This window comes from Sebastes fasciatus, chromosome 17 (assembly GCF_043250625.1).
Source record: "Sebastes fasciatus isolate fSebFas1 chromosome 17, fSebFas1.pri, whole genome shotgun sequence".
Classification (NCBI taxonomy): Eukaryota; Metazoa; Chordata; class Actinopteri; order Perciformes; family Sebastidae; genus Sebastes; species Sebastes fasciatus.
This window is the reverse complement of record NC_133811.1, coordinates 913,739-926,004: the sequence shown is the minus strand read 5'-3', so window position 1 is coordinate 926,004 and position 12,266 is coordinate 913,739. Positions and strand designations below refer to the sequence as shown.

Below are 12,266 nucleotides of genomic sequence, written 5' to 3'. Positions count from 1 at the left end.
GCTATGATCAAAGATACTGGGAATGCTAAGCTACACTGTAATCTGTCCTGGACACATGATGGCCTTTTGGCATTTGAAACGACAAAAAAGAAGTTGCAAGAGGCTCTGGCGCTCGCAATTCCAGACTACTCTAAGAATTTTGTGTTATATGTATCTACTTCCATTGGGGGTAAATATGCATGTGCAGTTCTTTGTCAACCAACGGGTACGGGTACGAGTCCTCAACCTATTTCGTATTACTCCACGGCCTATTCAGAAGTAGAGCTAGGGTTACCATTGTGTTACAGAGCTATGGTGGGAGTTTCTCTAATGTACAATAAAGCATCATCTGTAACAATGGGTTATCCAGTGACAATTCTTACACATCATAGTCTAAGGAATCTTTTGAACTATGGTAAAAACAACTTGACCATGTCTAGGCTCAGAGACTATCATAGGCTCTTAGAGCAGGAAGATGTTACCCTAGCAAGGTGTGTTACGGTAAATCCAGCGGAGAATTTGCCAACTCCAGAAGACGGTGAGCCACACGATTGTGTTCAAGAAGCAGAGAAATACTCTAGGCTTAGATCAGATTTACAAGCTCTCCCATTGCATGTGGTAGACCTGGAGTATTGGACTGATGGGTCTTGTTATCGTGTGGGCGATAAATTAAGGGCCGGCTATGCGATAGTAAAAGCCCAAGGAACTGGATTTACAGTGGAGAAGGCTGAAGAGATACCACAGCCTGCATCTGCACAACTTGCTGAGCTGGTGGGGCTAACTGAAGCGTGTTTGTTGGCAGAAGGGAAGCGAGTGACGATATATACTGACTCTGCATATGCACATAATGTGTGCCACTTGTTTGGAGCAGTGTGGAAGAACCGAGGGTTTAAGAAAACGGATGGTTCGCCGATACAGCATCACGCCCAGATCATGAAATTGTTGCATGCTATGATGAAGCCTAAAGAAATAGCAATAGCTAAATGTGCGGCACATAAGAAGGATGCGTCAAGGGTTTCACAAGGGAACAGAGCGGCTGATGAAGCTGCAAAAGCAGTCACTGGAGCAGATAAATTGGGCAAAGTTCTTCTCGTCACGCATGAAGTGAACTTGGAAGACAAAATTACACTCAAAGATGTGATTTTAATGCAGGAAGCTGCTCCTGAAATGGACAAACAGTTGTGGCTAGACCGAGGTGCCACCCGAGATGCTACTGGACTTTGGAGAAATCATGAGGGGCTGGTACTATCACCTCCAGACCTGTTGGGTCTGATGATTCAGGAGGCGCATGGCTTAGCTCACGTTGCAAGGGGGGAAGTGAAGAGAAAGATCACGAAAGAGTATGGGTTTTGGGCACCATGTTTGCTTGAACAGATTGATTATGTCATAGGCAGGTGTACTATTTGTCTGAAAAACAATGTTCGGAGGGGAGTGCCGGTTCCTCCTGGCCACATCCCAACTCCAAGAGGTCCGATGCGGGAACTAGTTATAGACTATGTTGACATGATAAAACCGATTGAAGGGAAAAGGTACATGCTAGTCGTGGTGGACAGATTTTCACGATGGCCTGAGGCCTGTCCAACAAAACGAAAGGATGCTCAATCGGTTGCCAAGTTCTTATGCAGAGAGGTCATAAGCAGGTGGGGACTTCCAGATCGAATATCCTCAGACAATGGGAAAGAGTTTGTGGATAAGACGGTGAAATTGATTTTGCAAAAATTAGGAATCAAACAGCGTCTTGGGGCAATCTATAGCCCACGTAGTCAAGGATTAGTCGAGAGAATGAATGGTGTTCTGAAGAATCGTATTGTCAAAATATGCCAGCACATGGGGTTAAACTGGATAGCAGCACTTCCATTGGCGTTAATGGTATGTCGCTCTAGTGAGCTCCGCGATTTACATATGACACCTCATGAGTTGGTTACAGGAAGACTGATGCCAACGCCTTGTCTGCGGACAAGTGGGAAAGGTCCAAGTTTGGCCCTTTTGGAAGATGAAATGCAAACGTATGTCACATACATGGTTAATCTACATCAGGGGTGCCCAATACGTCGATCGCGATCTACCGGTCGATCGCGAAGGTAGTGTGGGTAGATCGCATGGCATTAAAAAAAAAAAAAAAAAAAAAAAAAATTTTTTTTTTTTTTTTTTTTCAAATAGACGTCAGCCAACAAATTGCAACACTGTTTCACCTGAACTCATCTGGAGTGGAGGATGAGATTTTGACACTACAAGCTGACATTCAGCTTAAGTCCAGGGCTCATGGACAGTTCTGGAACTTACTCACAGAGGAAAAGTACCTCAACATGAGGAAATGTGCTACCTCCTTGACTGCATTATTCGGCTCCACTTATTTATGCGAGTCAGCCTTTTCCCACATGAAGATTATTAAGTCCAAATACCATTCCACCTTGACTGATGATCATTTGGAAGTGTGCTTGAGGCTGGCTATCAGCAGCTACTGTCCGGACTATGCATCCCTGGCTGATTCCATTCAGTGCAAGTCATCAGAGTAAGGTAATGACAAAAAATTTACAGAGTTATATTGTACAATATGGGTTCATGCAGTTATGCAAGGTACACCAACATATATTGTACATATAAAGAATACTCAATATATTTATAAATAAATATATGTTTTGCATTTTTATAGTAGGTAGATCATTTTGACTTGGTCATTTTATAAGTAGCTCGCATGCTGAAAAAGTGTGGGCACTCCTGATCTACATAAAAGAATATCCACATATGTGTCTGACAGGCAAACTAAGGAGGAGGTGCAGGAGAAACTCGATGAGCAAAAAAGGATCACAGTGCAACCTGGAGACACGGTGTTCGTGAAGGTGTTTAGACGGAAGTGGTATAACGAACGCCGTGAAGGACCGTTTGAAGTGGTTCGCAGTACTGGGACCGCGGTCCAGGTTAAGGGGTCTCCAACTTGGTATCATTTATCGCACTGCGTCAAAGCACCCAGAGAAGAGGTACAACCCACACAGAGTCGAGATGACTCTGTGGAACAAAATGAGGGAGAACAGGCAGCCGAAGGGCAGATGCATGAAAATCCCCAGAGTCAGAATTCAGAAGGAGAGATCACCCAGGTTGTGGACAATGTTGATGTGTCTGTACACATTCCTGATGATGCCAGAGATGACTCGGCAGTTGATGGACAGGACAGAAGATTTAGAGACATTGTCTTTCAACATGTCCCAGACCCAGCAGGACCTATTTCAGTTGCCTGCAAAGCGCCAGAGATATCAAAGGGCGGTGACTCCGCTGCAGGACAACCCAGGGATCCAGTTAGACCAAGGAGCCCGAGACCAGTTAGGAGAAGAGTCAAACCAGACCGTTATTAGAACCAGGGTTGAAGTAACCTTGGGAGAGTCAGTTAGGCTTCCATGTCAGTGTACAGAAGAAAATAGTGGTAAAGGGAAACTCAGAGTTCAGTGGGAAGATAGCCATGGTAAGATCCTAGATCTGTCAGAGACAGTACCATTAGGGAAATATACATTAGTTAATGACAAAAGGAGAGTGAAGGTTGAGGGAGACTGTAGTCTCTATGTATATAAGCCTCAACAGGAAGATCAAGGTGATTACAGGTGTTCTTTTTACGATCGACATATTGGAAGTGAGCGGTCCGAGTTAGGATTTGGAGTTCGCGTGGTGTCTCTAGTAATACTAGGGGGGAATAAGAGTATAGATTCACAAGAGGTTGGGGAAACAAGAGAATTGACAACGATGACAGCAACTCTCCAGACGAAAGCTGGACAGATGGAAGAGAAATCTACTCCTTCAATGGCAAAAGCTATTGAAAGGATAAATGCATCACATGTAACTACAAAGGCGCCTCAGGTGATATCTATAACGTCACCTCCTTTGAGTACTGTGATCAGAGCTAGGTTAGGAGGAACAGCTTACCTTCCTTGTCAGTTTGGGAGATGGAATAATGGAGGGAACTTGTTTCCCAAATGGGAAAATAGTTGTGGTGAAGATTTGTTGTTGACAAGACCTGAAGATGACGTTGTGCCTCGTGATCAGAGGAAGTATATTTTGTTTAATGAGGTTAGGTGGATGAAAATTAATGATGATTGTTCCCTGGTCCTGCGTAACGTTACTCGGGAAGACGAAGGAGAATACATGTGTTCTTATGAAGAACCGGAGTTTAAATTTGTTCCATATCAAAATTATTGGATCACAGGTCGTGTGACTCGTAGAGTGTCACTCCTGATAAAAGATTTGGGGCCTATTGGAGTTTCTAGGGGTACTAAAGAAGTTCAGAAACAATTTACTACAGTAACCACTCCAAAGGTGATTAGTACACAGATAAAGCTTGTTACATTAGTTCCAAAAACAACTAAGAATGTTCATACACCGACTCTGGCTACTACTCTAGTTATGACTTCAAAGGGGATGAATGCTACAACAGTGACGACATCCGTGGCATCTACGACATTTGTAAATACAACGCAGACATCTAATATGACATCTTGGACCTTTAAGGATGTGGTTAATTTAGTCGAGAAGCAAGTGTCAAAAATAGAGCCTAGCGTGAACAGAAATAATGACATTGTTGAAGTTAGAGAACAGAGGATAGAAGAAAAGTATGTAGAGTCATCTACGACAGCTCAGAGGACTATTTTAAACATAGATAATAACTTTGCTGACTCTGATCAGACACCAGGGTACATGATGGATCAATACCATACAATACAAAAGAGAGACACTAAATGGAAGGCGTTTGGGTTTGATCCTTCAGTGTTACAAATCGCAGACCCTTGGGCAGGTAGGAACTTATGGTTTCAGCAAGTAACCCACTCCGTAAGATCGGTTGTGAAAACGGATGGTCCGTGTCTGGTGAAAATCCGATCGCCAAGCTCATGGCCTTCGATTTTAGAGACTATACCAGAACCACTAACCACTATGTGTCAAAATTATGCATTATCATGGCTCTTGTATCAACAGCAATCATCAGTGGATAAAGTGATGGCTTTAGCAATGAACCTTTTTAAGCCTAGATTGACTTGTTCTTGGTTGGCAGGTTTACCATATGTAAATGTACTTGATCAGCATGAAGATATCAGAACAGCGGTCCCTGATATAATGGAGGTGACAGCAGTGGGAGCTAACAGCTGTTTTTGTTCAAATACAACTCATGAAGGGCCGGGAACGTTTATGGGGTTATCAAAGTGTGATAAATATATGATGGACTTGGGTAAAATGGAACGTGGGAATAGTAATGATTCGTATGAAGCGTCTTTTCAGGCACCACAACACAAAAAGAAGACAATTTTGAGGGTACATAACCAGATATTGCCAGGGAATGTGACTATAGGGAATTTCAAGGATATTTGGTGGGTCTGTGGTAATAAGGCATACATATTTCTACCATATGGGTGGACAGGATGCTGTTATATGTCACTGTTGAAACTTCCATATGAGGTTCTTACTATCCAGAAGGGAGTAGGGACAGAGGGGGTCCAATCTGATGTCGCTTCAAGTAGTAGGAGAAAACGTGAGTTGGCACAGTTTCACAAGTTGGAATCCTTCCATTGGAGAATAAGTTTAGGAGAGAAGTGGGGTATAGGATTTTTTCCATGGTATGGTGTGACATTCTTAGCAGATCACATCGACAACATTACCTACACCTTGCAAGGCTTTGTGAACGAAACCATAAGAGGTTTCGAATTGTTGTCAAACACCCAGAGAAGTCACAGACTGACGTTGCTAAAACATGACATGGCTCTTGATTATATTTTGGCCAAACAAGGGGGCTTATGTGTTGCTTTAAATTTATCAGGAGATGCTTGCTATACGTTGATTCCTGATAGTTCTGATAATATGACTAGTGTCATAGGGGCATTGAAGCTCATAAGAGATGCGTTTGGCCCATCAGAAGACGCGGGATGGTCTGCAAATGCTTGGTTACAGGATAAATTGGGGCCACTAGGAGCAGTGTTAGTTCAGGTTTTGGTAGCGCTCGTTCTGTCGTTGTGCGTGATGTTTTGTTTTTGCACGATGTTGTTGACCTTTGCAAAGGCCATGATAATTAAATGGGTTGGAGTTGTGCTGCCCGGCGATCAAACGCTGATGCCATTATTACACGAAGCTGACACGGACGTGGATGAGGATGACGCCATAAAGATCGAATTGGTGGAGGAATATCCATTTTAAATATCTCATATGATTATAATCATATTATTTACCTCTGTTTTTGCTTGTGTAGTTTGTAGTGTTGATGTTGTGTTGCTCTTTCGGGACTTTGTTTAGTCTCGAAGGGGGGATATGGCAACAAATGAACAATATGATTAATGGACAATATTTACATTTTTACTTATCTTATTCTGTGTTTGATGTTTTAATTTGTATCTGTTCTGTATGCAAAAGATACTGGTTTTCTTTTCTTTCATTCTAGAACATATTGGGGAAGAACACTGTGAGGGTGGTGGATTGTCAGGGACTCCGATGGGCTGAATGGATTCAGACACTTCAAACATGAAAATACGAATGGCCTGAAGAACTCTGAACGTGGACTGTCGATACAACATCCAGAGTCAAGACGTCATCGATACTACACCGGCGTCAAGGCTGCTGAGAAACTACAGCGTTATACAGTCTTATGTCTTCTCTGAGATGCTACCTGAGTATTATTGAAAAGGAATTTTCTTTTTTGTGTATTACATGCTTGAGAAATGATGGTTTCTAAATATAATGGGACCTCAGATGTTTTCTTTTTCTTTTTCTCGATGTTTAGGGACAGTGGGGTAGGCAGGAAAAGGTCCATAGAAAGGTGCGATGGGTCGACCAGCCTGACTTTGGACATTGTTTTGTTTTAATTTGCTGAGAGTTCCATATGCATTTGCTTAAATCATTTCCATATACAAATTGCTACAATTCCTCATTTCAGTGTTATGGAGTATTACGTATGGTCGCCTTGGCAGAGGGACCGTGAGAGAATTTTCCTGTATACATTGTTTAATACATTGTTCAAGAAAGAGTAGCTGCCTGACAGGTTTTTCACTCTCACTTTTATACTCCATACAGTTGTTTCAATGGTAATAAGGACAGGGTGTTAAATTTGTTATGTTTATACACCTGTATGTTTCTTCTTTTATTTTTTCGAGACTTTGGGTAAGTCTCGAAGGGGGGAATATGTGGTATATTTTCAGGAGTTGCACAGGACAGCGGGGCCCCTAAATGTAAACACACATGTTCTATTCTCAGGAGTAACACAATGACAGCGGGGCCCCTAAATGTAAACATGGGTAAACAGCATAACGGGGACGGAGGGTCGGACAAAAGTCAAGGGGTTGTAAGATAAACATGTAGGACACACATTGTTCTTATGCTCAGCTCGCATGTTACATGACAGATGTTGCATACCATCTGTGCCCGATATAAGGAGGCGCGAGAGCCCCAAAGGGCAGGACTTTCAGATTCGATTTGAGACCTCCGGGCGCTCTAGACGCCCGTATGACATGTGTGGCTTGTTTGTAATAAACTCTATTTTACCAGCAAGAACAGTGTCCTCGGAGCATCCTTCATCATCACTTCAACAGCACTGTCGCAGAAAAGATACGACAGTATCAAGTTTCTTTTATGGTTTTAATGAGCATCTGTAGCAAAAACATGCCTTGTTCTTAATTGCATGCTTTCAAATGGTACCTTATGACATTTAACGTATCTACTGTATAGCTGCCGTGAGGAAACTTATTTTCCTCCCTGGGATAATTTGATTATTTCTTTAAATCCCTTCCTCCCTGCACACCAGCACCTGGAGACCTGGAGAAGGTAAAGATTTACTGTCTGGTTCATGGACGCTTGGCCAGACATTTCAATTTCACAAGGGATCAGAGCCTGGACCCTTCTGGTGTAAAGATGCTCTCTATCTAACCACTTTTTGGAACTTCTTTGCTACTTCCCACTGAGGATAAGAGGCTGATAAGGATTCAGAGGGGAAACCACTAGGAGACATCAAGGTTATAAGCTGCTTGTTTTATACTAAACCACTCCTGTATAAAACTGTTTCAGTCCACCTATACTATTCTGTTCTTCTCTGCCTATAGCCAGAATAAACTGCAGGTCATCCTTAACTGACACTTTTATTGGTGAGTCTACTTCATTAACAATCTCATGTTTGCTTTTGTAATGCTGGATCATTTTAAACCTTTCATTCTCTATCCAAGAGTCAAATTTAACAACCATAAAATAGGCCGTTCACCTCGATGGTGATGAAGGAAATGTGCAGGTGACATTTTGCTTTAATGGATATAATGGGCAGTCTGGCTGTTGTTAAAAACCAAGAAGGTTGGTAACTATTGTTGAGAAACCACTGATTTATGGCACCAAAGCAATGTACAAGTCTGAAAAAATGTTCTGGTACTAACAATTGCCTTTTCATTGACCATGTAAAATTGGAAGGCAAATGAGTATAATTTTGATACACCTAAAAAGTATTTATATGTGCAACATCATGGAGAAAATCAGAAGTAAAATAAAGCCTTATTTTAGTGTATTAAAGAAATACAGATGTAGAGACCAACCATTGAGAACTGAACCTTGCAGAGTTAGGATACAATGAAAAGCAAGTTTCCTCCAAGCTTGTGATGGTTGTGTTTCATATCCCGGGGCTGTGGTGTGTTACCTTGTGTTGACGGGCATCCGACAGGGTACAGAGTCACGGATACAGGAGCTGGTACCCGGGTCAGCCGGCTCCACGATGACAAAGGGCCTCTCCTCCAAGGTAACCACTCGGAGGTGCTGGGAGTCATCCAGAGGCTTCAGGAAGGAGCCGTAGCGAGACCAGGGATGGTAACGCAGACGCAGGTGGCCGTTCTCCCACCAGCCAACCTGGATGGGAATGAACACACAAACGCAGATGCTCAAGTCTTCAGTTCTTGGGCAACAGTGGCTTAGAACAAACTGCTGATCACATGCTTTTAATAAATGTCTGCAGAACATTTGAGTCATTTCATCAATGACACATCTGATCAGTTTTGTGTTTTGGCCTGGATAATGTCACCTAATTAGCAGTTAAACATGTTACCTAGTATGACAGCTACATATCTCTAATGTTCCTTGCTGTTTGCACACAATAAGCATGCACACATTTGGTCATTTGCAGATGAAAATATGTTACGGAACAGGTTAAAACTGTGTTAAATGTGATTCAAATTTTTAGATGGCTAGGTTACATATAACCTTTGCTTCAAGAAATATGTAAGGACTACATTTCAATGTTTAGTTAGCAACATATTTAATTATTGTGACATAAAGATATCCCAAAATCAACCTGGTTTTAACAATGACACGTGCAAATCAACCAATCCATGTTTACTGGGAAGCTAATGCATCGAGGAAAAACTAGCATTCCCTGTAACAGTATCACTTTAAAAGGACACTCCTTGATTTGTGTCCAGAATGCTGCCCAGTGGTTGAAAACAGCTGTATAAAAAATATATATTTTGGCAGCTATTTTTTCAAATGTTTTGTCAAAGAGTTTTGGAACCTGCAGCATCCTTCTTGTGTCCCAGTCGTTTGAATTGCTTGGTACATCCGTTGCCAGCCATTCCCCTTCTCCGTGCATGTGTCTATTGTGTGATTTAATGATGGCAAAAAAGCCTCCTTCTGTAAAAAGAGGTCTGTATCAGATGTCTAAAATTGGCTCCTCCAGTGTGAATCTGGAGCATTGTGCTGCTTCTGTCCTGGTTTGACATTTTACATGTAGTTGAGTCCTCACTCATGATGATTGCTAACCAACTAAACCAACTAAAGTGAACTTGATGCTGTTGTCTTTATTTGGGATTCTATACCCTCAGCTCTACAGAAAGCCTCAACTGACATCACTACTAATCACAGAATATCAGAGACCTCACAACTCGGTAAAGTCCTTTGACTTTTGAGTCTTCTCTTAGCTCACGTTTCCACTCGTATCTTTTCCCCTTATCTAAAGCTGCATGCTTCTTCCTGCACAGTTCTGGATTAATGGGGGTGATGTTACACAACAGTGTGTCTTTGCATTGGTAGTCTTGTATAATGAGCAGTTTGTGCATGTTAACTGAGCTTTTTTCATGCTGCAACGCGGTATTTTGGGGCAGAAACTGACACTAAACAGACAGTTTACAGTGTCACTGTGACCTACATGTGTAAACAGATGTGTTCACATCGATTGAGGATGTTACTGGATGGATGTGCAGCCACAACACAGCAACTCGCTCTTTTTATATTTTGTCATTTTTCTAGCTGTGGTGTCACATATTTCGATGGTATTTGCATACAGCCGATTCCCTGTGGATCTCCCTGATGGTGCCAGATGTGGCTGTTGGGATTTGTGAAAAATCATGCAAAGCCTCTTTAAACACACACATACACAGGTTTTGTCGCTTGTGAGGAGATTGTTTATAGATTTACCTAAACCTTAACTATAATCACTACACGTCTTGAACTAATCCTAATCTTCTCTCTAAAACCAGGTCATAAACCAGGTCACTTATCAGTCACTTGTACCTGGCAGTTAGTACATGTAAATATTATGAATAATACCATTGTATAACAACTAATCTCTACTTAGAGTATAAGCTAGTTTGTGTGGTGCAACCTTCATTGAGAGAGGCATAAATCACACTTGCATTGTAACTTGGCTAAATTTGAACTTACAAACAGCTGGTGCAACCAGGCCCAGCTTCTTGTCCCCAGATGAGAGGTCACATCCCCATAATGCACCGTGGAGACTGATGTCCCCACAACGCCATGAATACAAGTACTCTCACTCACACACACACACACACACACACACACATACACACAAAAGCACAGGTGCAAGCATAATATTCTACACTTTACCAGCAAAAATGCATACACAGAGACACATACAAACAAGTCACAAGAACACATAATTCTACCCAAATCTAACAGGCACAACAGCAAATAAGTGCACCAACACACTACCACATTGTTATTCATGATTATTCATTTTGGCCCCTCAATACATTAACACAAGGACCAGAGATACAGACAACAGAGCGATGTAAAGAGCAAAGAGCACCTGGCATGTTGTACCAACCTCACTCACCTGATCTTTTATGCACTTTCTGTCCCTCTCTTTTTGTTTCAGCTCCTCTCTCTCTCTCTCTCTCTCTCTCTCTCTCTCTCTGCTGCATAAATAATAATAGCCAGATCCAACACTTCATTATGGAACAAAATAATAAGTTGATCTTTTATGCTCATTTGTCCTCCAGTTCACCCCTCTAACGTGTTTTGCATTAACTGAAGTAAATGCTTTCCACCGCTCTATAAACAAAAAACACAAAAAAAAAGACATTTATATGCACACACACACACACACACACACACACGCACACACACACACACACACGCGCACACACACACACACATACACACACACGGCGCAGACAGGGGCTGAATCCCTGGATTGCCAGCCCAGCAGAAGGCATGGATGGAATATGATCTGGTATTCTGTGCTTCTCTGTTACCATGGAGCTCAGACAGACCTTTAGATTTTCATCAAAATGTTATGAGACTCAATGAAAACAGAAACATTAAATCCAATTTAAAGTAAAAAAAATAAAAAGAAAGTTATATTCACATATAACAAACAGCACAGATTCTATACCATGTTTAACGATCTCCTTGCCACAATATTGCATTAAAAACAAGTTAAACTCCACCACATACAAAGATATACTGCAATCACTTCAGTTCTGAAGAAATGGAGCTCAGTCATAATCACTTTTAGTCTCTCCATGTCTAGTTTTGATATTTCCATTACAATCAATAATCTGAGGTTCACTGCTCAGAGGACTTGATAGTTTGGGGTGCACTATTTGGAGGAATCAATAATTCAATGTGCATTATGTCCAAAATGAACACTCCGATATGCATTGACTTGAACAATAAGTACTTTTGCAGTCATTGCTTTCAAAATGCTCTGTGGGATCAATAATGTGATCTGCTACTATTATCCCAAAACAATCGATAGCTGCTCTATAGAATATTTTATTTGAGATATATTTGTCTTTGTCTGTTCAGCCACAGTGGCTGTGTCGGCTCATTGAAACGCAGCTCCTCTTCTGTTCATTAGAAACAAATCACTGCTGCTGCTGCAACGGTAAAACTCATCACTATCTGAGCACCAAAGGACCCTTTAATAAAAAGAATACTGATGAGAATAGCAATTGTAAAAAAAAAAAAACGGTTCTGTAGGAATAGGCTGAATCACTGTTAATGTGGTCTTCTAGAAGGTTGCAAAACATGTCAATTCATAAGAAAATATTGAT

At 41.5% G+C, this 12,266-nt stretch overlaps 1 protein-coding gene across 2 annotated transcripts in view; it reads right to left on the bottom strand.

The window, feature by feature from the left end:
- Positions 1-12,266, bottom strand: part of grin2da (glutamate receptor, ionotropic, N-methyl D-aspartate 2D, a) — a 317,340-nt gene that overhangs the window by 81,637 nt on the left and 223,437 nt on the right. For both annotated transcript variants that reach the window (XM_074612865.1, XM_074612866.1), the window contains one exon: positions 8,615-8,820. In XM_074612865.1, coding sequence (XP_074468966.1) covers positions 8,615-8,820 — 206 coding nt within the window. The remainder of the gene's footprint in view (positions 1-8,614; positions 8,821-12,266) is intronic.